The following is a 27952-nucleotide window of genomic DNA, read 5'->3' as shown; positions in this document are numbered from 1 at the left end:
AACCAACATACTGACTCAAAAATTTAGGACGCGATCTGCTGTCTCTGGTTTGGACCTTCTCATTGCTTCTCGATCGCTTTCACCTAGTTCTGAGCAAAGCGACCATAACTTAAGCCCTGCATTTCTTTCGAGGTACACAGCGGCTACGCACTGAAAGGGGGCAAAACCAACAGAGTCTTGGAATCAGCTGCACTCTGACTATAAAATATAGTCATTATTGGACGAAAAATCGTCTGAAAGGTTGAGAAATCACCGGAACTATTGGAGATGAAAATTATACATTTCGTTGAAATGCTACCAACTCAAGTTGACGTCAGTCTCTTAAACGATTTATGAAATTTTGACTTTCAGAAGGGCATAACCGCCGATGTGATGGCATTCGCACAGGGCCACAGACGAATCGGCATGCTTTTAACCAAGATGAAACCAGTAAGTTCCCCGTTTTATGTTCTACATCCTAGAGATAAAATTCAGTTGGGTAATAATTTCACCATTCGTGATTAATTTTGTCCTATACGTTTTTCTCCTGTGCTCACCAGAATCAAATTAGAGTGGATTGAGCATGCAAGGTTGAAGTCAAAGACCACAAACAGCCGTGTCTACAACTTATCTGTCTACTTTCCGAAAAAATTTCTGCTATTGCATACGTACTCAAGTGCGATGTAACCCCGCCGACATTCTGTGTTCTTGAAGGTTTGCACACTTAGCTGGCTTTGTGAATAATGCAAACTTTTGACTGCCATTTTACCGATATTTAAAGCCACGTTCTATATGAAAAACAGACCATATCTATCACCAGCTAAATGAACAATCAGTTGAAGGAAATGGCGTGAGATCGATTGAGAGTGCTCACTCATGTGTGTCCGTCGGAGTAAAAAGGAATTCTATCTTTGTGAAATTGAATGCATCCAAGAGGTTCTCACTTATGCATTTTGAGGTGAACAGATGAGACACCGGATTAATTACAGATGAAGCAGAAAACGCTTGATATTCTATCCTACGTGATTCAGGTTGATGTTTGAGGAGATAAAAGTGGTTCTATTTTGTTCAACGCCTCAGTCATCGCTGTTCGTGTGTTCGCCAACTAAAGTTAATCGGTTACAGTGCTATTTAACTGGCTCCTGTGTCTTTTGCGGAGACCGCGATGTAGGCACGTACTACAGGATCACATCAAACGTGAGAAACTTTTTCCGGGAAAACTGAAGACCCTATTAGTGACCGGTTTTGTAGTGACCGCTTGATGCATTTTATGGTGGTATGTGAACCGTGTTTGTAGTGGAGTGTCGATGGAACTGTAACTGATTAGTTTAGTCTGTTTTATTGAATCTTTTGTCGAGGCTAATGGCGTACCGTCCCAGATATCCGAATACTGAAGTCCATGCACTCTGGTTGCCACCTAAGATTTTAGTTGCCCCACCCAAAAACAATGTACAATTCCTAAACGATTGGGAACCAACAATTAGCGTGATGACGAGTTCCGCGCCAAGGGAAGTGAGTGACAAGGATTTTATAAATCTCATCTCACTACTAACAAAATAAAGGTAATCTGTCCAGGAGGGAAAATCCCATTAGGCGTTCAAAACTTAAGCCTAAGAATCATCGGTTTAGGAATCAGTTGATATATGAATTCCAGGACTGAAAGACGTAATATCCAGCCTAACTGCCGGTTATTCACACTGATGATAGTTCGCTCGTGGCCACATGGCTAAATTTCGACTACTAGCCGAGAGGTTGCGAGTTCGAATTCCCCGGGATTTAAAAAGGTAAATTAAGAAGTATTCGTTCAGTTGTAGCACCCTTACGGTGCCCAGCTGTCATGCCACCCAAATGAACCACGAGGGCTGGAATAATGCCAGGTTGTTCAAGCCTAGACGGGGGAAGTCGAGATGCAGAGGTCGGATTCGAACAACGAACCTTCCGGCCAGTAAATTCGCGCTGTAGCCACTAACCTATCCTCGCTGAAGGTTCTCAGCATGGACTGTCCTCGTTCGTTGTATAGGGCAACCGAACGCAGTTCGCAATCCTTCAGACCGCTTACTACGAAAACGACCTATAAGCACGTTTCTACCGGTTTATCTAGATTTGATATCCGGTTCTAATCTTAAAGTTGATAACGCTGTGGAGGGTAACCTGATGGCATATTTACTGTGAAACTCACAGATGAATTGAAAAAATGCAAGATGCAATAGGACTCATGGATATCAGTGCATACAATGGGCACAAATCCTCACCCAAATAAAATCAAAACTACCTAAAATTATTGCAAAAAGTACTGAGCGTTAGTGATGGGGAACATTTTTGACAAGCTGGTTAGTAAGACCAACGAAGTGGTAACAGGAGTCGGGGGTAAGTCGATCTGGCAGCTCAACAACTACTGAACAACTACTGCGAAAGGAACACTAAAATGTGCGGAATAAAAAGCCACCGCCTGTTCGAAATTACAGTCGGAATGTACAGTGGACACCGCAGTAATTCTGTGAATTTTAATCCAACACCTTTCAGTACCCCATTGTTTCCTACTCAGGGGAGACTATAACTCAGTGGAGTGCATTTGGATTGCCGCATCCAGTGTTTCCTTCCGAAACCAATAACTTCACGGTTCAGTTGATTCCTTGAATAGTCGTCTCGAGCCTGCGGCAAAGCCAAGTGACTTGTGGCTGTTGAATGATTACGAAACAATACGGTCGGGTTTTGCGTGCCACATTTTGTAAAACTATGAGATTATGAGACAGTAGACGGACGCTTCAATAAGTTTGACTTCATAGGTCACAGAGGGAAGACCAGATATTGGTCGTCCTTGGAGAACTGAAATGGGTCGGATTTGACCCGGTGCAGCAGCCGCTATGAGGGAGCACAGCTGTGGTTGCTGAATAAGAGGGTTTCTACAGAAAAAACAGGCAGAAATGAGGGACATCTGAAGGAATATCTTATCTGGCTTTGCGGAGAGTCAATGAAATTCTCACGTTTAGAAGGCCCAAGGATGAGTTCTAAACCGCACATAGTTTCTGAATAGAAAAATGCCTCCAATTGTATCGTCAAAATTTACAGGAAACATTGTAACTTCTCATTGGAGTGACGCAGTACTAGTGTCGGAATCGGTTACGTGCCCTGGCCGCTTGGCAGTTGAAAACGTAATGGCTCATAGACGAACTTCTTGCATGCGCCATACCAGGGTTAGTTAGGTGCGACGTATCAAAACCATTTCCTCGTTGTCATCTCATTCGTATGAACTTCTGGCCTCAAAGGCTTGACGACATTACTGCTTAGCCATCATGTTCTCACTCGGTTGACTGCAAACTTCGTTGTCAGCTGTAATAACCGCGCACCTGTCGTTCGGTGGTTGTAAGTGCTACATTTTCGTTCACCGATGATTCTGGGAGGTGGGGTAGGTAGCTGCGCATTGGAGGCGGGAGCTGATAAATTAGTGCGTAAATGCAGCACTGTCGGTGGACTGTTAGGTGGGGGCATTGGGAAGGGAGCTATGCCTTGAAGGCAATAGCTTGCATGCAAGAGTGCCATTGAGGGCGCGAGTGGGCCATGTCTGACAACGTCCATTTGTTCCATCTCTCTAGGTGAGCCTTTTATAGCTAGATGGGTGGTGGAACCGAATTTAAAGGAAAATGTCAAGTCATCTTGGGTAACGTCGTTAGGTTTTGACCCCCGATCATCATCACCATCACCAAGGACAGCAACATCAGTGTTGCCACTAATGCTTCACTGCCGTACAGCCCCGAGCGTACTTAGCAATGACGTACAGGCGTCTACCGCTTATTTGACCGATTCTGTAGTTATAAATGGGATGATTCAAATAACTGCTTTGGATCAGGAGTTTGGCATCAGTAGAATGCTGAGTCAACAAAAAGAAATGTGATTCTCAGCCGAAGGATACCCTCGATTTCTACGGTGAGGGTCCATTTTTGTCACTCACCTCAAGATTTGCAATTTCGGCCAATTTGAACCTGGATGCCAGCAGCTTTTATTGGACCGAGTAAAACAGACAGGAGTCAACAAGCAAATACAAACAACACATCTTATACACTCACATCATGAGCCATAGTTTTCATCTGCGTGTGGATGTGTTTAGTAACAAAACGCAACCGGTAGGCAGATTGTTGTGACACCGGTAGGTTCATTTCTGGGGGTCTCACTTTACTAAGCGAAAGTACCGGGTCATGGTGAGTGTACAAACAACCTTCCTGGGTGCAGTTCCGAACTCCGTAGAACTTTCTTGACAACGATTTATCCAGTTCTCGATTGATTCTTTATTTGTTTTTGTCAGTCGGCCGTTGGTTATTCGCGTCTCTCCGATTATCCATCCGCGTTGCTGACGATTGGTTGTCGTTGGCCTGCGTTCCCATTCAACTGCATACTGTGAAGTAACACTCTACGTTGATCACTGGAGTAGCTGGTCATAAATTCTTTGATTTTAACGCTTGGATGTCACGTGCGTAATCGGTTGCCACACTACAGGTTTACGCATTACCCGATAAACCTACCTGTGCACAACACTAGTACCGGCATGCTGCCATCAGAGCCACGGGTCTGAGGAGACCATCACGTTCTCCTAACACAAAGGATTCAATAAAACCGCGGATTGAATCTGAACTCTGTGCAAATGTGCCAGCCTACTTAGGATTGGACGAATGTCACCAAAACCCTTGTGTTGTGGCTACTCACCATCATTTTACATGCACCAGTTTGGTTTTAACACGAGAAAACATATTGGTAGGTGTTTGATAGAAGTGGCTCTACAAATTCGACCTTTCGTTATTAGTTGTTTCCAATCGTTACACGCAATACTCATTGTTTGTGCTCGTTCACAAGACGGAGGACTCTGGAAAGACTCAGGGGATCCGAAGGCAGCATTCTCGTGATCAGTTGGTGCGCCGATTTGAAATCCCAAAAAATCAATAAGTGTGGGCTTTGGTGTTTCTCATACGAGGAGCGTATTGTGTTCTCTGTTATATTTTCATACTGAAGTCAACATTTTCCACCCTTGTGGCGTACACCTTGCTTACACAATCCAATGATGCCTAAGGCTTGTGCCCCCCTACCCTTTTATCTGATTTTGACATGCCAACTTGGTCTTGTGTTCCAGCTGAAGTTGTTTTTCTGAGAGCAATAAACATCCCGCGTTATTTCTCCAACAAGTGACATTTGTACTCTGTCGCCATTCTATTCTTTATGAATTCATGTCATTCCAAAGCAGTTAGCATACAATTAACTCGTTTTTCCTTGCCAGGCACGATACAAACACTGGCGCGATCAGTTGCTCGACCGAAACCAACACTTACCACGTATCAAGTTGAAGCTGTTGGGATCAACAATGGTTGGCAAATCCCAACTGGCTAACTCCATCAAAACAGGTTTTCTGTCTGGATTTGTAAGGAAAAAGTTGACAACCGTATCAGAATTGACAGGTTGGACAAATGAACCAGGTACGTGGCAGCTCTGCTCGAAAAATTTGGATCGATAAATCCAATCAACTAAATCACATTGCCTTCAGGATCGACTGTAACTCGTGACTACTGCTACATTGAGCGAGAAATTCGTTCACGGAAGCACTACTAGCAAGTAATGGTACATTTATCCTCAAATAACAGCCAAGCTTCAGGACAAAAAAACTATTTCTATCGGGATGCGGTTAACTGAGTTCTCAAATATATTGGACCGTTGTTCTACACGTTGTCCGTCTCTAAACTGAATTGCCTCGTTCCATCCCGCTGAATTTCTGCAGTAGTTGTTATGAAATGAATTTTGCAATTTAAGGTACTTAGGGCCAGAGCACAATTGTCCTTGTTCATGCCTTTGCATCGTTTCTCTTTTTGTTTACACAAGACAACCGTATTTCTTTTCGCAGACAAACGCCATAACACAAAGCTTCCTAAGGTGTAAAGACCTCAGCAGTGATAGTATGTGGTCGTAGGTCGTTTAAAAATTGCATATTTTTTTGAAAATACTTTGGAGGTACGAACAAAATCCGGCTGGGATCTTGTTAAACAGATTTGGAAAGTTTGGTTGTTGGTCTGTTTGCCGAGTGGGTGAATGACCCACCCACTCAACCCTGCACTGACGATGTCACCTCGATTGGTGATGAAACGTTTGTAATCCAACTGCCAAGTTCGGCCAACAGACCAACAACCAAACAGCGCACCCGAGCTACCTACATTCCACAACATTGCTAGATTTGGAAAGTTTAAAATCAAAACAAGGCGCAACGGAATAAGAGGTTATAATCCGAAGTTTCGGTTGCCTTGGGCAACCAAAATGATTCGATTGTAGAAATTATTGAAAAAGGTTCCCCACGGCAACCGGAACGTCAGAGTATAACCTCTTATTTCAATAAGCCGTGTTTTGACTCTAAAGTTTCCAAACTAGCAACTTTAATTGCTTTCTCGGAAAAAAGTATATATGTATACATACATATAATGGTTTCTATATCTATATTCTTTTATTATATCGATAAGTCCCAATACTGAATTGACCGTTTAATTCCAATGTAACTCAAGAGGCAGAAAAGGAACACATCCGGTTGAGTGAAAACTGCGTAACTGCGGAATTGGCGATAAACGCTTGAAGTAGTCAGGAGACAGAGAACAAAACTTATGTGCGGTTGGTAGTTGGGAGCGTGTTGACCTCCTTACAGGCCAGGACAATGAACTTATACGGGGTAATGTCCTCTTCTGTCAGTGATAAAAGTTCATTGGTTTAAGATGTAAATCTCAACAAGGCACTGAGGTTTACATGGGGCAGACTGTAACGGAATTGCACAACAGAATTGGTGGGTATAAAAGAAGGATAAACAAACCACCAAGGAATGCAGAAGAATACCAAACGCTGATCAACGACTCAGCGATGGCGGTAGATGCTTTTGACACCGGGCATAGAATAGATCTGGAGAATGTGGAAGTTTTAAGACGGGGACTGCGATTCAGACCACAGTGGCTGATAGCTGAAATAGCTCAATCCACCCCTTTCAATGACTCCTTCTGTGTACTAGGACGTGCAGTTCCCGAGTGCAAGAAGCCGGATCCCGTGGTAGACTGGAACTGGAACCAAGTTGTGGTAACACATTCAGTGAAGGACGATATCGACCTCCCATTGTCACTCAATTTGTGCATTTAAACCGAAGCCCAAGATCAGTCTGGGCTAGTGGTTCAGGTTGCTGGATGAGCGCATTCATGCGAATTTGGTAGAGGCCTTTGATATATCGCTCCTCCTCTCCTGGAAACACTGCTGCTAAAGTGAGTGTCTTCGACTTGGTTATCAGCATTTAAACGAACCAAAGCATTTACAGGCATCTGGTGTTCCAAAACATGTATACCAACATTACTGAAACGCACACGTTCGTAACATAATTTAGTCCCAAAAGGGAACCCAGCTGATTCTCGCGTTTGTGATATTATTCTGTTGAATATTCTGTACAAAGATCCTGCCGTTTTTAATGTGGCACATTATTCAACAGATCATCGCACATTTTCATGATGTGCAGATGGGTGTATTTGGATGACCAGCGAGAAAATATGACTGACGGATATTCTAGGACCTCGCCCACCTAAACGAGTCGTGATCTATTAAAGACTTCTGAGTAAACTTAAGAGTAGTATGTTCATTATAGAATCCCAGTATTCTCGATCTAGATGTATTATTACTTATCTGATGGTTTCGTGTAATTCAGCGTGGTTAGTGCCCAGGGTGTATACGTGGGGGAAGGTGAGTTGGACCATTGCAAGTACAACACGCGAACAAAGCGTTTTTTCCCGACAAAGGATCGGGTCACGATGTCGTATGGTGACACCATCAGCCACTGCGATTGTGCGTTGCTGTACTGATCTGGGTTGATTAGCAGGCGCCTTGTAAACAACACGAAAGTTTTGGTTTGGTATCACGTTGTGCGCCGTGTCTGCTAGATGTTGTACTACTGATTTGGCTATCGTCCGGCCAATTCCGTAAGCAATCCAGGGTGGATGGTGTTCCTTCATTCAGCAAAAGGAACCTGTGGAAATGACAAAACGGTTCTGATAGTGGAAAGTTCTTCATTCATTGAAACTTAAGTGATGGCATGTAGGGAATTGTGATTATTCAGTGAGCTATGTGGGTTGCCCGGTGAGATTGCTTCACTGCTGTCGGAGACCCAACTGGGGTGTGCCCGGCTGATCATTTTCTGTAATCCAGTGAGTCGATCGATCCAGGTTTGGCAGCCAATCAGACTGGAGCTGGTTATTGAAAGTACCGACAAGTAATTTCAGCATCGACGAACTTGTAGACTATTCATGGGTCCTTTTTATAGGGCTAATCTACGAATCGTGGGTTGAAAGTTCACTGCTGCTCATTTTCACATACTTAATACAACAAACGCAGTTAAGCCTTGTCAAGGAACTTGCATTTTCCATAAAGATGTAGGGGTAACACGGCACTAAGATGCATCGACATTCGAACTTAGATTCTCCGTTGGAAGGCGAATGAAATCTAAGCTTCAGGGATCTTGCGTCAAGTTCCAGTTGTCCTAAAATACACTCGTTAAATTAGATGGGAATAAATAGCCAATAGTTTTGATCGGAAAATTAGTTCTTTATTGACCTACTGACTTCAGTTTCTAAATTCTATCTGCAAATAAACGAGAATGCTTAAGGGCAGAATGCAGACATACACTCTTTTCTGGTTATCGTGGTTGCTGGATTTGGTAGAATGCACACTCACAAGACTCCTGTTTGAACAATCGTCATCCTGTCCTGACGCAATCATTCCGGTGAGTCCATACGAAAGGGATAAGCAGTGGACTGGACTTCCGCTCTTGTTGGAGCTCATTAGCATTGCATATCCAATGACCGTGCCGGGATTTTGCACTCCGCACATCTGATATGCGAGGCGCGCGTGTAATTGCTACTCCACCGAGCCTGGGTAGAAGGCTTTACTTCGTTTAGTTGTGTTAGAAACTTATCAGTCTCAATGAAATTAGGCATAGTGGCCATTTACCTGGCCTGAAAGACAGTATCTATAGTGAAACAAGCGGAAAAGGGACAGCTGACTACTTTCCTCGGAAAGTTGCGATCCTCCCGAGTTTTTGTCAAAAAATTGAGTTCCGCGTGGTATACTACTCTTGAGCCTAATTTCGACGATTAAGGTGATGTTGAGACTTTGTCGGGTGAAGTCTCATTTTACCGAAATGATGGTTAGGGAACTGAGAGCCGGTATCGAGAGCAGAGTCACCGTGAGATTATAAGTAAGTCAGTCGTAAGCGAACGCATAAAACAGATGATTTAGCGATCCGACGGATCAACACTACAACGAATACACGAGGTGGATCGATACATTGGGTAGTATCGAACTGACCATGATGGAAGCTGAAACATAAGCGAAAAGACGGAAGGTTGATGTGAGGAAACGTCACACCAGACTGTGGCGAGTCATTTCTTCTCAACCGTGAGTAGATTGTACAACTAGTGAAATTTGCGTGTGAACAACTTGACAATTGTTGGTCTCATAACTTCGTGGCTGTATGTTCCTTATTTCGTGCACTGGCTAATCCTATTTCGGACTGAACTTTTAAATGGCTTCACTTTAAATTGTTTAAGTCATCTGTAGGTTTGAAAAATATTGAGTGTAAAAATTTGATGTAGTTTTATAATTTGAATCGCCGGGTATGTGTGTCCATGTTTGATCTGAGCCGCCAAGTGCTCCACGTGTTTTAAATTAGCTTGTGTTTCGCACATCATGTGAATATCGGAAGAAAACGTTTCTTCACAAGAGATCAAAGCAGACGAATCTTTGGATCCCGACCATCGGATGAAATTCGCTAGACTAACTCGGATGATAGTGTGAAAAGAAACCTCTACAATACTCCTGTAGCGTGCCGATTTTGAGAGGTTAAGCACTCGAGGTTAGTTGAATTCTAACTAAAAAATTTAAGTGCGGAGTCACAAATTGCCTATGAAAAAATCACATCATGTCGTAAATAAACTGTGAAATTTCCTCCGCGTAGTTTTATCTTTTAGATAGCTAGTCGAATAACTATGAGATGGTATAATTTTCTTATATTGGATTGTAAACTTTCCAGAAACACCGTTTTTGCTTTTCGTCAGCAACATATGACTTGTGTTTACAACAACGTGTTGCTTTCTTCACTCTTTTAGGTTCGTCTAATATCCGCCAACAGACACTGCCTTATGAGTGGAACATGGACCCACAACATGAACACTACACTCGTGGAATCGAGGTCCACTGTAAGTCCTACGGCTTGCTGACTGCCGTGGTCATTTTCTGTACACCTGGTGAACAAAAAGCTCATCGGTTGAAAATGATGTATTGTCCTGGGCCCCCAACTTTGGAATAGATAGAAATTTCTGTGAATATTTCACTGCAGATTAGATCGGTTGACATGCAGAAGTATGTAACATAGTTCAGATTTGGGCACCGAGTTCGCCAAATATGATCGTTTACGATTTGTACAGCTGTTTTCGTGTTCTCACAGAACCCGGTGGTTCCACTGGAACTGATTAGCAGTGCGTTTCCCTCTACGTTCTAGGGGGAGAGAACAGTACAAGACTCATCACTGGATTAACTTGCATTCCAACGCCCACGTACGTAGACACGTTCACTGGACTGTGTTCAGATAGTCATCCTGAGTGCAAGGAAATCTTTTCAAATTAGAATGATTTGGATAACAATTCTATAAATCCCGGAGCTTCCCTCAGCCATGTGGTCAACCACATGTTTTCACTGAGATTCAGACGACCGTGGCGCTACCTGAAAAATAGGCAGGGCAAGCAATTGACACAAACAGGACGGTTAGAACCTTTCAACCGAAGCGGCTGGTACACCAATCGAAGTTTGAGCCTGTTCGCCTATTCATGCCTGGTAATTTACACGCATCCAGGGTGAGGTGAGGGAGTAGGGCTAACAGTCTTACTTGAGGTATACCTCCTCAGGAGGTCATCTTCCAGAAAACCCAAACCACGGGGCCCTAATAAATGGGGAAAATCAGGCTGTTGATTCTATGCTTTGATGCGACAATTAAAGCACCATCGGCGGTGAAATATTCAGCATACACTCAACAGCCATACTACCTATAAACTATAAGTAACAAGGAATGGTTGGTCTCTTTTCTGTAGACCTCAGTTTTAACTGACTGTTCGGCAATTTATGAGTATGGACATCCAGAAACTTCAGTTTCGCGTTGTTCTTTCTTTCAGGTTTGAGTGTTTTGTCACCGAAAATGTTGTTTGGAAGTTGGCTTGCTCGCTGTAGTTAACTTTTTTTAAGAAGCAGACATTCAAAGAATTTCATATCGAGGCTCAAGTACGACTAACGCAACAGCACAAGGCGCAAGCCGCTGAGCTACACTTCCATAAATCAGGAACATCACTGATATGACGACAAGATTCGTCCACAAGCCTGCGAAAACCTTGCAGAGGTTACTATAGAAACCAAAAAGAAAAATAGGCACAAATCAGGAAGAAACATTTCATAAACCGGATCCAACGTAAGAACCAAGACAAACTTTAATTAGGATAAATGGCGAGGGATCACTAAACCAGAATATATGAACACGAGATCTCTGCCAATAGACACGATCAATTTTATGTCATCTTCTTGCGTGAAGATGAGGGACGATAAGATTCGGGCTAGAACGGAGCAAGAACAAAGAATGAACGCGAGTTTATGGAAACATGGTACTCCACCGAACAAACTGACAACAACGAAAAATCGAAACTGATCCCAGTTATCAACTACTAAGAGCAAGGAAAGGTTATAAGTGGAGAGCTTTAAACTACACAAGAAAGCAGACAAGGAACTCATAGAAAAAACCGAAAAAGCCCGATACAAACGGACAAATCATTTTGATTGGATGAGGCGCGCAGCAGATAAATAAAGGTACTAGATTAACCAGCGGACACAAGGACATCAAAATTACAATGAAGAAAATAGGGTGCTGTAACCAACTAATCAGTTTTGAGAATAGCAGACCACGACGTAATGCAATTTTAGAAGCCCATCAAAGTAATGGATGGAATAACTAAAAGCAGAAGGCACTGGGATATTCGATCAACTCGAAAAACGCAAACCGCAACGCGGAACAGTCAAAAACAGATCAATACATTCAAGGGACCATTGTCTCCTAATCAGCTAAATGCGTTAAGAGACAATAGATGATCCTCAAATGCTATGAAACGCACAGGCAAAGAGGAAGTAACCATCCAAGTGTGCACTGAGTATGGTGACACAACGTTTGCGAGTCAATTGCAAAAGTTGGTGAACAGTTACCCGATCAACAACCATTAAACTCACCCGAGCGTATCAGCACTGCTCAGCTAACTCAAACGTATTAGAACTCCTTAGCAGTAGGTGTTAATCAACTATTGGGATTCGGATGAGCCAGAGCCGGGTAAATGCAGTTATTAGATAAGAATACACTTCTGACAAAGTGAATTAGCATCTCGGTTATGGTTCAGACAAGGTCCATAGTACACGTTTCTTCTAAGTGAATCCAACGGAGTGGAGACTTCAAAATACGGTCAAACCTTCAAAACGGAGCGCTTTTAGGTGGAATTTTTCAATAAAAAGAGCAGTTTCTAGCAGCGATGAATGCATTGTGTGTTGATGCGTCTTAGCGCTACCACTGACACCGTAGGTACTTGCGGGATTTGTAGAAGTCACGCCTACATCACTCTCATTTGAATGATCCTCGTCTTCTCCTGATGCAATGATTTTCGTGAGTACTCGCTGAAGGGGACTCCAGGTTTGTACTTATTAAGTACACATTCTTGGTCAACTTGAGAGGCAAGTTAGTGATCACGGCTACACCACAGCACAACTGAATTACCACGTGCCTTGTAAAAACAAGTCGGCACAAAGGAAATCTTTGTATTTTAGGATTTTTATACCCTCATGGATCGTTTTCTCTAAAACTTTTTAAAAGCCTGGAGCTGAGACCGAACTTATACGGTGGTGTTTGGGATAGAATTTGATGAGCTTGGGGGTCGCCTTTTCCAGGATAAGGTTCTGCTCAGAATTCTGGCTTCTCACCCTATGTATCAAGCCACATAGCCACCGTCGTTGTTAAAAAACCGCTGGCTCAATCTCAATTGGTGAATGAATGTAAGTCGGAAAACAGTTAGAAACAAAGCGCTCATACAGGTGCAAATATTTGAACAGAAGCATATGCTGTTAGTTCGATTGGGCAATGAAACGCCGAAGTTCTCTACTATTAAGGAGATTCCAGGCGCAGCAGCTTGCATTACCTCCTGTTCGTCGTCAAAAGCAGAGCTCACTTCTGCACTTGACAAAGGCTGCTCTTGTAAGACTTGAAAAGCCGAAATAGTGTTTAGAGCAACGTAACCTCGGGTTTGACTCCACTCTATTGGAGATAAGTGTACAGAAATTGGAAGTAATTCTGTCTTGCATTGCCAACCAACTTTCATTTTCGTTCTTGTAGCATTTTTCGTTTCTGTCTTTGGGCATCCGAGATCAAAACAGGTTCCCCAACACGTCATGTTTCACTATCAATTCGATTTCATCTGTCTAGTCTGATTCAACGTTGATTATCTTTTACACAGTTAGCCTTTCTCTGGTCCGTTCTCTCTGTATTATATGATCTATTGTAACCCTCTCAAAGTACTGCTTATCCTCGGCTTTTGTTTCAAGTGCAGGTGATCCCAATCTCAGGTTTACAGAGTTCATTTGAGTAAAATCATAGTTTCCTTACAACGAAATTTTTTCCTTGTTCTCAAAGAGTCTTTTTAAATGTAGTTTTGTTCTCATGTAGCAAGCTTGAATCGATAAAAGTTACTGTCCAAATGGCTATGGAGAATTTGGGCAAACGTTTGCGATCGTAATGGAATTAGATGACGTGTGTCTGGAACTCGTTCGTTTCATGGCAGTAACCACAATCCCGTTGGTCACAGAACCGAACATGTTGACCGGTCCATTTATGTATATTTTAGCCACTTCGGAGTTCAGCATTTGGGACTTCTCAGGCTACGAACCATACTATTTTGTCTACGATCATTTCATTGGAGACGTGAATTGTATTCACATGGTCCTATTCAATCTTATGGACTCGGTGGCTTGGCGCCGTGCAAATGTCCTCTTTTGGCTGGACTTCCTCTGCGCCCGGATACCAAATAGCGAACCATATCGTAAGTAAAGGAATTAAGGATCTTGCTCTTTACCACAGTTTTGATCGGTTGTGCAGGATGTGGTCAACAAACTGACCATCTGTTGTACTCTATGCTTGCATTTTTTCAGGTGAAACATGCCATGAATACTGGTTCACAAAGCCACGAAATGACTTATGACGGCTGTTTGTTAAACAAATCACAAATGTTTATCAGTCACGCCCACCGGATCGCATCACAGTCCATGGTGACCGCGTTCGTTAGTTCGGAACGTGGAAGATTCAGTTGGATGTAAAAAGTTGAAATTATTCACGCCAGTATTGGAGTGTCTGAAATTGGAAGGTTCACTGCACATTGTGCCTCATTTGTGCAAGTAATCAGCCACTCTGTCTTGCTTCACCGATTTCCAGTTTACTTATTTCCGCGTACTCGGACGAAAGTTTTGTTTTACAGAGACTTTTCATCCTGTGAGTAATGTCTACCTACACTGCAAAGTTGAGATGCACCGTACAGTTGCTTCATGCTCGAGAATCATTAGTACCTCATAAACCTCTGGGCGGATTCGAACCTACAACCTCTAGACTGGGAGTCGGAGGCTAAACGGTTCGGTCATGAGCAGCTGATCAGCATTCAGAAAGGATACAGCTCCATTCATCCTTCATTCAAGGAATATAAACTATTTTTTATTGGCAAAACCACATTTAGGACCAGCGGAACTTTCTTGGAATGTCTAGATGGACGTTACTTATCAGCAATCAGCCTTTCAGAATACAAAATTCTGAGAACCAATACCGTGGAACCCGTCGAGAATGGCTGATTCACAAGATGAGTTCATCCATCGACAGTGGACGGATTTTGGACTTTGATTTGAGATTTACTCACGCAAGTAGATGCAGTCATCAAAATCACCTCACAGACCTCTTGGGAGATAAATTTTCCCCTTTCACCTAATTGCTACGCCGTTCGGCCGTGAGTGATTAACGCTTTGACTGAAGTGAAATTTGGTAAACGCGAAGAATACACTATGTTTAGTCTCCATCGATTTTACCGACAGTCGCTAATTCCGACATAACGCGCTACTCATGTGATTGGTGGAAGCTCGCTGCAAGTTTCGACCTTCCCAAGTTCGTTCCAATCAACCTTATGTTCTACTTGAACACAAAACTGTGCGTAAAACATACTTATTTAAAAGTAAATATGATGATAACGGGTTTATGATATTCAAATTAAGTCTCCCTTTGACAATCGTATAATGTACAGACGAGTACATTCCACTAGTGGCATACAATTTGATATTCAAGTGGAACATAAAGTTGATAAAAACCCGGGGGCAGCTGTCGAAGGTTTTTCGACAAGGTTATGAATAGTGTTCTGGCAAAAAAGTTTACATCAAGATGTTGAATAGCATGACATTTAAAGCACTAGTTAACCTTCATTATTTCGAAGGATGCCAAGAGAAATTTGGGTAAAATTCGGTTGAGTCTCCCGTTAAAATTAAATTAGTTTACAAATGATAGCATTTCCCCACTGGTGGTTGATAATTTGACTTTGGTGCTTACAGACTGCAAATAAGGTATTCTGAAAGGGCTTCAAACTTTGCATCGAAGAATTCAAGAGGCATACAATGTCTTTATTGGGGTTCTTAGGTGTATCGCTCGAATGGCGGTCTCCCTGATTCCACAGCCAAAGGAATTTTTCGAATCCTACTCTCCGGGTTTACTGTCTCCAATAAGATGGGGACAAGGAGGTCGTCATCGTCTCCCGCGAATGTATTCAGCCCACCGCAAGCCATCGATCGTTCAGATGATGGGCTTAGATTGGTCTCGAACAGTTTGACTATGCCTGCGCACTCGCTACTCACTCAGCATACCGCCTGTTACAGCTCAGATGAATTGCCTGTATCGGACGCCCAGTTGGCACAGATCCTGGCTAAGTTGCTCCGATACATTCTTTTAGCTGGACGTCTGGTTCGCTCCATTCTGTCACCCAAGCACCTCGCAGGAGAACAACGACGGCTCCCCATTATTGGTACGTACGATCAAAGCGGGTACACACATAAATACGCCGTCGGGAAGCTCGGCGTGTTGATTGGATGACAGGAGAACTACTCTGACTGCTTGAGCTTTACAGAGTTGCACAAAAAGTGGCGCTGAAGGTGCGACTGTAAGCCCGAACATACAAAGCATTCAGTGCATTCGAGGAGTAGCTATGGCGTTTTCATACACCTTGAAGTGGTCAGTGCTCTCTTTGCGGTTTTACTGGACGGATGAAGGTGATTGTGCTACCCGCGGTTTTTGGTGCAGGATTGTGAGACTAGCCGTCGGTTTCAATTTGTATGGAACCCACTGATCGTCGACATTATCAAAGCAAGCGGCGCGCAACGAACATAAACAGCATAAGTTATTCGCAACTGCCGTTTTCAAGGTGAGCTCGCTGCAAAATTGGTCAAGTCGAGTTAACTCAACTTAAGTAAAGTATAGTCAGGTATAGCTTCTCCTACTGCAGGCCGTAGCTTTGAACTATCCCGTAAAAGGGTGCTGGGCCAAGCGGAAGACAATGGTTGCCGGACGTTGTATCACTAGCTAAGATAAGTCTGAAGTTAACTTCAGTGCAAGAATTTGAGACTGTGTCAGATAGAAAGCGAAGAATAGGTTCTTCGGTATCCAGAATGCTCCTCAGAGAAAAGTCATGACAAGAGCTGTCGTGCTTGCCGACTGCAAAGTTGAAATCGTACCGCTTGATATGCCACTGCATCAAGAAACGCTTCCCAAGGGTCGGACAGTGAAGCAAATTTTATTTCAATTAGACCGCGGAATAAGACAGGGGACCAATAGACCCGCCTAAAGTGGTACAATACGAGACGTGATTGTTGGATGCGTGCAGCATCACGAGATCGATTGTCGAAATGCCAGTTTTCTTACTCTGGTGACCGTCCGGGTTATTTGAGATTGTCAGTGCCGAGTACTTCACTGTGAGGGAGATGGGAATGTCAACCACATTAATAGGACAGACGGGAAGGTTGCTGAATAAGCCTCCATATTACAACTTTCAATGAAAAGCAACACTTCAGAAGACTGAGCGATTGTGGGCACTCATGAGATTCCCGGGCATGCACAGTAAACCTAAGTTGATGCCTGGACGCATCACAAAAGAGGAATTCAGCTGGGTTCCAGATGAGTCTCTCGAAAAACCAAGTTGGTTAGCAAATGAGTGTATTTCTCTAATTTTGTACTATTTGGTTTTAAGTAGAAAATAAGGTTGAGGAAAACTCGGGGACTGCGCCTACCTGATTAGTCCCAAGAAGGACTACGAATTTTCAGCAACCTTATGAGTAGTACATTACAAGGTTGATGGGGTTTGCTGCGTTTTGTCGTTAGATTAACCACCAGTTGAGTTCGGTTTCTGAAATGGACTTTAAGAAGGGGAGACAACTATTGCACCACCAATTTCAGACAAAATTTGCGACAAGAATCTTCCGTCAAAAGAATTGTCGATGGTATGTGGCAGTTGTCATACTCGGGACTAACACACAGAGCTATCTCTGAGTATCCTACGATGTTGGCTTCTGATGATACATTTGCATCATCGGCTTTCGACAGCTACAGTTTTGAAATACTCGTGTGATCCATAATTACTCTCACGCGCGAAAGTTCCGCACAGTCATCATAGAGCGCAATGCGTGAGGGGTCGTGGACAAGGCCGTAACTCTGTAGAAAACCGGCTCAATTCTGAGAGGGGAAACGCGTCTAAAAAAACTAACTTCACATATGCAATTGTACACAGGTGCTTTTTGATTTCTTCTAACAGTTATGTAAAAAAAGAATAGAAAAAACAGTCCAACAAGTGTGAACGTTTGAGGTTACACGTCAAGTTCAGTTACTAGGTCTTCCATGACGTTTTCTCTTAGAAAACCTTGAAATCCTCTTTCTGCGGTTAAACGTAGTCGCAGATGGTCTCACTGGAATATTCCATCTGGTACTTGCTCAACTGTCAGCTCACATTTGGAACAAGACATTGCAGGTTGACCCGATATTAAGTGCCTCTTCGCGTGTTACAAATTTTCAGACAGAAGCCCGAGGCGGATTATATGACTTATCGATTTCTAAGTATGAAACATTCGCTATTTGTGGGATTAAATTTACTTCACCTGCAAGACGAAATCTATCGAAGCTTTGGAATTGTTAAATTCATCGGCTTGATAGAAGTCATGGAACAGAGTTAAGTAGATCTTGTCAACTGGTTCGAAGCGGTGGTAACTGCTATTCGATTGTCAAACAAAATCACGTGATCTTTAATCGATCGTTGTTGTTGATTGAGAAATTTAGTTGGAGGAATTCGTAAATTGACAGTACTGACAATACTGATAGTACTAGCTGGGTGCCAGTTTGATAGCCATTCATGATTCTATTAAGTGGTCGTGTTGAGGTTTCTGAAGTGGTTTCTCCTTTGTGAGGAACGATGTATTCCAATAGAACATGGAATTGGGAGCATAAAGAACTTCAGAAAAGGGGAGTCCCACTTTGATGACTTGCCGTACGACCACTGCACGCTCAATTTATTGTTGCAGTCCGACGGTTAACGTTCTTGAAGGAACGTTAGAAAGAATGTGGGATAACTTGACAAGGGTTGTTTTACCCCGAAGGCATTTGGTACTGTGATCCTATTAGTGCACTGCTGTTGATGGCCATAACACAAATCAGAAGATGCATGCACTAATAAACGTTTTTAGCATGGTTGACAGTGGTGGGTCGCAACGCGTATAAAAATAATGCGAAAATGGGAGCAAGTCAAAAAAACAACTTACCGTTTGTGAGTCCCTTGGTGAAAGTCCGGACGGCGGGAACGTTTTTTCTCCGCGGTTTGGCTGCTACACGTGTAACAGTGACACTACTGATGAGGGACACGCGAGTAGAATGTGTTGTCCGTGGAATTTCGCTTTGTGTCTCTTGAACAGGGGAGATCTGTTGCGGCATTTGTGGAGTCGCTTTGTAACATTTGCTTGGATTTGACCGAGGAAGGATTGGAGTCAATGAATATCCAGGAAGGTTCAAGGTGACGCGTTCAGGAGAAAATGAATGTCCAGCCTTTGTAAATAAGATGCAAATGAGAGTTTTGCTTCCCTGTCCGATGGTCTGTAACCGCTCAGTTGGCATTCCCTAATAAATAGCTCCGCAGCGAAGGCCTTCTTCTTTTCACACCATTCCGTAGTTGTCCGTGGACTTGGAGTGTTTGGCTGACTCCTTGCTCCCTGCGCGCGCGCGAGTCTGTGTATGCTGTGTTCGGTTTCCCTATATGTAGATCCGTTTGCGTGTACGTGGGTGTGTCAGCACAAGAGATGTTGCTATGCTCACTGGACGGTACCGACGATCGATGCCCGATGAGTCACCTTAATGTGACGTTTTTACGAGTATGAAAAAAGACAAGTCTCGTGATCCAGAGAGCGACTGTGAGCTGACAGTCAACCATGTGGGTAACTGAGTGGCTACAATCTATCCCGCATGATACGGCATCTCTGGACATTATATCAGTAGGATCGTACCCAGAGATAAAAATGGATGTACAGATCCTCCCTATCCGCTCTGTACCCTGTCAGTCAAGAAGTTCTGTGGTGTATATGTGATATGTAATACTAGGCCATTAGACCATGGACTTTGCGGAGGGATATCCCTTCATCAAACTGCAAGATTTCTTCCACTGAATCATCCAGAACTGTTGCAGCTTATGATTTGCTGAAAAGTTGAGTTAATATTGCTCGATTTGTGGCAGTATGTGGTTAAAACACTGATTGAACACTCAGTTTGAGGATGACAACATAAACAAATTTAGTTCGTTCCTGCAAATAACTGTCAGTCTACTGATAATCAATACAAGGCGTGTATCAATAAGGTACTGCATAACAATAATTACCGACTTTGGAAAACTGAAAGGGGTTTCCCATGGTTGTGATCAAAGCTAATCAGTGCAATACCTTCCTCCGTTTATCACAAGATCCTTTTTAGGCCCATGAATCATACATCACCTTCTGTGGGTCGTTTTGTTTTGAGAGTAAGCGTATCTGGATCGCCAAGCTGACTGTGTGAATCCTGATTTGTGAGAGGTTATGGGAAATATCCGTGGGTCTTAGTCATTCCGTTTGACCCCGTGATCTGAAATCGCCAGCTTGGTGCAGAATCGATAACTCAAGGGCTCGACAACCCCCCGTTTGAGGGCTGTAAGCATGTACTAGTGAAAGGTAGGAGGCCTTCGCAAACTAAACAGTTACAGTCTGTTTGACAAGGGAACAAAACTCTCATATGCATCTTGTTTACAAGAACTAAATATCAATCTTCTCTTTGAATTCGTTTTCCTGAACATTCCCGGATATTCATTGACTGTTGCTCAAATCCAAGCAAATGCTCCAAAGGGACTCCACAAATTCCGCAACAGATCACAATTTTCAAGAGACGCAAAGCGGATTTACGAAAAAACATGCTACTCGCATGCCTCCCTCATTAGTAGTATCACTGTTACACTAGTACATTAGTAAGCCGGATCCCTATAAAACTTGTCAATTTCGCTCATTTGTGGCGCTGCAAACGAGCTTATTGTTTGTTATCGGGTTTAGTTATAAACTGGTGATGAATGGATGATGACAATTATTCAAAACGACTGTTTGCTATGGTTCTTTAAGGTCAACGCGATCAGCCGTCGGAGTAGATATACATCGAGAAGTCAACACCAAGGCAGGTTGGAACGGTATACCTCAAATCATGTTACCAAAGAAAAAAAACGCATGAATTTCAGGTGAATCACGACTTTCCAGTTTGAAAAAAGCATACTGAATAGCAGAGTTTCATTCATTTGTTTTGTAAGTTCATGCAAAATTTATTTCTCGTAGTGCCGCTCGGAGATTTCGATGAAGCCAACTTGCCTGAACCATCCATGTTCATATTGTTTAGTTGCAAAGTTTCAAACTAGATAGATGAACATAAACAAAATCTTCGAGTTCCGACACTTTGAATGCTTTTTTTCTATGCACCTACAGTTGTCGGTGGAAAATCGATAAAGCCAGTCCACGTGGTGTTGGTCGCAACACATGCCGACTGTTCACTTTGTCCAAAGAACGATGCCGGTATTTACGAGGATGAAGGAGCGAGTCGACTGCTCCAGGAAGTTCGTAAGCTATATGCGTGAGTTGTTTGTCTCAAACTTATACTGAGAAGCTTTCATTTCATTACTGCCAGACAATGGACTAGCGTGGTCGAAGTCGAAAAATACAGGCTGTATATACACGCTTGTGAAAGCTGAACTTTTAACATATTATTGGGACACTATAACCATCAAGCATCTTGAACACCTGAGCAATACCCACGGGCACGAAGACCCTCCCATAGATACAACTTCAGGGAAAGTATCACCCTTTAGAAAACCCAAGCACGTTGCTAAGCAGGGACATTCACTGCTGGTGTAATGGTGAGACCATCGAAGGAACATCACTCTTCACCACACTGGGTACAATGAGAAAAACTCAACAGCAAAAGAGCATTTGCATCAAATTGCGAAACTCAGTGTGTTCGCAGCAACAAAGAAGTGGAATCGATTAAAATAACAGTCACTTTCAAATTCGACGCGACAGGTGGTCAGCTATGAAGATAACGCTTTAGATTGTGTGCATTCGCCACCTTTCATGGTTTGCGCCAGCACCACGTACTGTCACACGAGCACATCAAGTATGACCTCACACTTCCAAAAATGGCGCTCACACGCAGTTCAAAACCAGATTGTTGATATCTCTCATCCACCATTCTTTATTATTGTCTAAACCATTCCACCGCTTTTACACCCCTTTCACTTGCCCTGAAGAGCATTCATTATCTGGATCGTTTGGAATTTGACAAAATTCCAGCCTGCGCTACCGCCTATTTGCCTTCAATCCCCCGCAAGCGGTCTGCCTGCTTTAAATGTGGGTTTGTCGTGGGGCATCATAAACGATCGAAATCCACTAGTAATTTTCTGGAACTTAAGCTCCCTATGATTAGTTTCTTTCGGTAGCTTAGTAGTCACTCCGCGCCATGGCGGTGGGGAAGGTTGCACTTCTCAGAACGATCGCAAGTAGTGTTGAGTGGGGAGGCACTTAAACCATGCTCGAACAATGCCACAGTTTGGATTGCCGACTGCTGAGAATGCACGTGGTGTACCTTGTTTCACCAAACAAAACGATACCTTTCCGTCTTGGATGCTCGCCTGTGCGCATATATGTATCGACGAGAAAACGAGTCCCGTTGCCAACAGTGGTGCTATGGAATTCACTCTCAAGTACGTACTAGCAGTGGTCCAGTGGCTCTGATATGATTATTGGCGCGTCGCTCACAGGTTTCCGAATGGATATTTGTCAGTGACACACTGGTAACCAGGCTGCTGATATCTTCAGGAATCTTTCTTTTGAGACAGTCTTTTTCACGTAACAGGAACAAGTTTAGGAACCTCACTCTGCTTTTGAAAATATAGTTCTTTCTAGCGCATTCCTTGGAGGTGAGTTTCGGTCAGTTCGCATGTATAACTACCGAACACAACCCTAGCAAAGCCCCAACTACATCGAAAACTGTCTGACCATACCTACCAAGTTAACAAATTACGGCTGTTGCAACCTGTTCTTTTTACAGTTACAAGTTGGACATTTGTGATACCGTCTATTGTCTCGATGCCAGGGATGCCACGTCCGCTGAACTAAAGCAGCTAAAATGTTATCTCACGGACACTCGAAATTCCATAATTCAAGTGAGTTTTTGCATTGCGCGTTAGAGCGGAAACTTTATTGAATATGTGATATAGACAAATACATCAATTTTGGTAGTGAAATTCGTGGCAATGCTTTCCATAGTTTTGGGGGAAACTCTGCCCACAACTATGGAGGGATAGAAATGCATTCCCCCAGTCTTGCTAAAATTGATTCATTTGGAAGAATCCCACAATTTTTGGGAAGATTTCTTCATAACTTGGCTGTTACCGTTTTAATCCATTACCACAAATTATGTTGAACAGCGCGCGTTTCATTGGTTCACGCAGCTATCAACCTTTTACTCGTTTTAGACATTGCCTCGGATCAGCACCCTATTAACCGAAGTCACACATGCCCTGAACGGATGGTGTGCAGATCGCATAATTCCGATGGACTCGTTGGAAAAATTCTCTGATCGCATTCGAAAAGATGTTAATCCGCTCTGCACAGACGACCATCTGAACACTTTGATCGAGCACCTACAGTATACTGGCAGTGTAAGTAAGAAAGCTGGCCACCTACACTCCAATTTCTGTCCAGAAACCGTATTTCTTACAGCCCTCATACATACCTACTCCTTATTTAGCTTCCATTCGGTGTGAGTTCATCGGTAATTCTGGTTGGAGACTACTAATAGATGAGGGCTTAGAAACCGGTGTTGATGGAACGAACAGAATATAGTCTTGCATTGTGCTGCTCGAAGCAAGACAAAACAAATCGTATTCAGTGGACCGCTTTTCGTATTTGCTTTCAGATCATATACATTGAATCCGCATCAGCTGACGATATGATTATACTCAACCCAAACTGGTTACTGAACGACCTACTTGGCGAATGCTTCAGCCATGAGATGTTCCGTCGTTCTCGTGTCACCGGAAGCTTCACGGTCGACGACTTCCAACTGTTTGTTCGTGCACAAAATACGGAGAAACTGATCGTACTGATGGAAGCCCTCGGGATTTGTGTCTGTTGTGTGGTACACGAACAGCCTTCACATGAGGTCAGGTCACGTTGCAAAAAGTCTCAATCGTGCAGAAAACCAGATTTCTTCCAACAAGCCAGTCGATCGCACTCAACCACTCAGTGTCTGCCGGCAAAAAACGTAGTATCTGCCTATGTGGCACGTGATATCATCTCCATGGGAGATGAGGTACGAAGAGAAGATATTCAAATCGAAATCCCTCGACTCAACTTGCTGCCGATGGATTTGCCGGAATGGAGTGAGTTGATGACGGATCAAGAGCTCCGCTACTCGGGCTATCTTGTGTCGTCCAGCCCCGGAGCGATGTTACATTTAATGCCACGAATTCAACTACAGTTGCGCTATTCGACCAATGATTTGTTGCATGAGACAAAGTGGGTCGGAGAGGGAGCGGAGAGATCACGTGATATCTCAACACGTTGGGATCTGTCACAGTGGCTGCATGGATCAAAGCTAGTTGTATTGAAGGGGGCTGTGGAGGTCCTCATCAACATGCACCAAGATAACACTGTGAGTTTTTGATGTCCAAACGCACATTTTACTAGTTTTTATAGCTTACTAAAAGCAACGGAATATCTGCTAGGTTGGGTTAATCTACACAAGGTCTCCTAAATGGGTTGGCTCCCGATAAATCGGGAGTAAGATTTCTATCTGAGTCACAATTTCGTTTCAAACCAAGGGAGGCCGTCCTGTTCATGGTTGACAGTTTTGGATAGCAGCTGTACAGTTTGATTGCAAACGTTTCATCACCAATCAAGGTGACATCATCAATGCGTTATTGGGGAGCGTATTAGTGCGTAGCGGTGGGTTGGTGGTTGTGCCACTAACAACCATTAACCCACCGCTACCCACCACCACGCTCCCCAATATCGCGTTGATGATGTCACCTCGATTGGTGATGAAAGTGACCAGCTCAGCGAACAAGCCAACTACCGGCAGCTGTATAATCCAATCGGTTGACGACAACGTTGATACGTATTGATCACCATAGGATGAAAGACACAGAGACAAGAGCGACGTTCCAAGAAAATTCATTTCTTCAGTTTTTTTCGTGATAAAAATACCTGTGCCTTCTAAAAACAGAAGTTGCGTGTTTCCTCATTACAATGCTCGTTGAAAAATAACTACTATTCCCTATTTCGAGTCGCTGATTTCAGGTTCGGTGGCACCGTGAGATGGCAAGACGAAAACTGAGAATAATTTATCGGTGTCTGAAGTTTGATCTCTGGAGACCAGGAACACTAAAGCAAAGGCGTAGATCACACTTTTCTGACCTCGGCCACCATGCCCTGTTTTGTTGATGCGCATGATGAAGCCTACTTCTAAGGTCGGCGGCTACTCAATTCGATCCACCAAGTGAAACATCAATTAAATTCCCGGATTAGTCGCTCAAAACTAAATACTAATTGTATTCAGTTGGGATAGCCTTAACAGTGTAGAACTCCAGTCTCATTCATTGGATTTGGACTGAAGGTGAAGCTAGTCAATTGCTAATCGGCTTTGGTTCAAAATTGTGACATCAAGTTTTGTCCAGTTCATTATTGCCTTTGCGACAATTCTAGGTCCCAGCAATTTCAGCAACCACATCATATCGCATCAAACCTTCTCTCTGTCAAAATCATCAAAAAATTCCGTTTTTCTGTCCCGTTTAGAGCCTCATATTGCTGGCTCGGTGTCTGGTCAAACACGCTCGAAGGACGTTTGGTTTGTTGCACAATATCATCTACCTTATCTGTCAACATCTGGATTCAATTTGTCCAGGGCTTGAACTTCGTGTTGACTTGCTCTACGATCCCCATTCCGCTCGAGACCTCACGCGACTGACCACATGGGATTCAGCCGATCTGGCCGACTCGGTTTGGAGACTATTTTTGCGAGAAACCAGTCACCTTGCAAAGAGGGATTCCACTTCGTCCCAAAAACGGTCGCCACTTGAACCAAACGATGAAGACCTACTGCGTTTTCAGATACATTCTGAAGAACAGTGGGATGTGCCGGAACAACTTGTGGATGACTTATGTCTAGGTGATTCACATCTAATTTCCCAGATAATAAGAAAACATTGTTCCTCTCTGGGGGATTTGAGACATGCCGTGATCCGCGAGATTGCGAGCCACCTCGAATCGGAAGGATATTCGGAGCACCAGTTACAACAGTTTGCAGCTGACCTTGGTGTTACAGATCCTCTGAACAAGTCACTGATGACTCAGAGTGGCACAAGACAGCAACTGAGTTCCACTGCTGTTTTACTGGGAGCCCAACACAACTCGACCTTTACAGTCGAACGGCTGATAAAAGCACTGTGTCGCCTTGGTCGCAAGGACCTTGTGCAATATTTGTATCGTGCACACTTCTTTCTCACCATCGCACATACCACGTCGATGACTTAGCGTATATCTTGACCATAACTTTCAACGCACCCATCAAAACCACCGCTGCCCTAAAGACTCGTGCAACTCAGGTCTGAGATTTTTGGGTTGGTACACGTTAACTTTCTTTATTCTTTACCTCTAACCAAGATTATATGCTATACAGTGGCTCTTCCAACCGGAAAAGTATAACCTTTGCAAAACTAAACGCGGTCTTGTTGAGATTTACGTTGGAAAATGTTCAAACTCATATCATTGTAAGGCACGATTTCCCATAGACCAACAAAGATTTAGCAAGCTAGATTTGGTTGTTCATCGTATTTGAACACTAGGTACCAATACATCATCCGTTTACTAAAGCTCCAATTAACTCCTGCAAGTGAATTTTCAACTGACTGTTTCTCTTATTGTCGTTGTAGGGCAAAATTTGCCGGATCATACGGTTCCTAAGGAAGCAGTGCGAGAGCCTCCGTATGACAGTGGAATTCAATTGTAGTGTAACCTTCACCATAATGCGAGCTTCAATGCATAATAGGACCAAGTCTGGGTAGGACAGTGAACCAGACCGACTCTCGGTATAGGTTACTTTGTTGTCATCTTAGGTGAGGAGTTCTTACCGAATCATACTGTTTGATGATCATATATCCGATCACATGGGGGACAGGATATGTCATAACGCAGGTGAAAACGAACACAGTTTTCGGCACCATCGGGCGCGATCCAATCGGTATGATGAGATTCAGTTCACAAGAAGATCCCCTCACATCAGATTTACTGTCATCGTGGTCAAGTAAACATTTGACAAACGGGTGTGATCGAGGAGAACCCTACGTTGAACCAGACGATGAGCGAGGCACGGTTGCGCTAAGAATATATGTATAATTAATCCATACTTGAAAAATCCGTTTCATGGCCACCTCCAACCAAGTGACCGATAGAACGGTACTAACGTGTTTTGTAGTCAAAATTTCACCGTTGTCAGTCATACTTGCACCCGTAGAATGCCACAAATGAGGAGAAAATCTCTCACTGTAGTTGTTAGCATGTCAGAATGGAACGTCAGAAAACCTTTTTGAAACAAAATACATGATTACAAAGTCGCAATGATTTAATTCCGATTCACGTTTAAAAGTGACCAAAAATGGGTGTCCTAGCGTTACCTACCTACCTACCTAGCGTTACAGCAGCGTTGAAATACGGCTATTTACGGCAAAGGAATATTAAAAGTTAGAAATTTCCTATCCCATACACTTCCGGAGGATCCTCAGTTCCATGATGCAAACGTTCCATGATGAACCGGTAAGCAAGTGATTCCGCGATACAGCAGAGCTGAGCTCAATAATCCATTGTCGTCGACTCTAGCAGTTTGTGAATCCATGGAACTCACAGATCAACTGCTTTGCTCTGACTGACAGTGGTGATGTGGTGAATAAGTTCGGGGTGGTTCAGAACAACTGCAAATCATGTCTGTAAGCTGAAACTTCATCTAACTTATGGTGTTTGTTGAGGTAGTAGAGGTTAAATTGGCGTTCCCGTCGAGTGTGTCCAAGATCGCCGCGTTTGGGTTGCTGCTATCGGAGACATTAACAGACCAGATTAATCTACAAACGGGCGGTAGCCGCCCCAACCTGGGTAGACTTGAGGGGTCGCATGGCTTCAGCTTCCTCCCAGCGCAAGAAGGAAGCCTTATTAGGAGAGTTGACAGCCCGGGATGGCTTTTATATCT

The 27952-nt window shown here is 43.4% G+C and overlaps 1 protein-coding gene across 1 annotated transcript; it reads left to right on the top strand.

Annotated features, from left to right (window-relative positions):
- Positions 1-1849: 1849 nt before the first annotated feature.
- On the top strand, positions 1850-26391 carry T265_04082 (hypothetical protein; the record flags this gene model as incomplete). The annotated part of the gene is made up of 11 exons (XM_009168728.1): positions 1850-1924; positions 5243-5438; positions 6004-6100; positions 6714-7038; positions 10134-10223; positions 13955-14138; positions 21142-21286; positions 22760-22874; positions 23187-23372; positions 23630-24367; positions 25510-26391. 11 exons carry the CDS (start codon positions 1850-1852, stop codon positions 26245-26247), a joined length of 2889 nt encoding a protein of 962 aa, XP_009166992.1.
- Between the last annotated feature and the right edge of the window lie 1561 nt (positions 26392-27952).

Source organism: Opisthorchis viverrini, assembly GCF_000715545.1.
Source record: "Opisthorchis viverrini unplaced genomic scaffold opera_v5_64, whole genome shotgun sequence".
Lineage (NCBI taxonomy): Eukaryota > Metazoa > Platyhelminthes > Trematoda > Opisthorchiida > Opisthorchiidae > Opisthorchis > Opisthorchis viverrini.
This window is presented reverse-complemented; position numbering and strand designations above follow the sequence as displayed.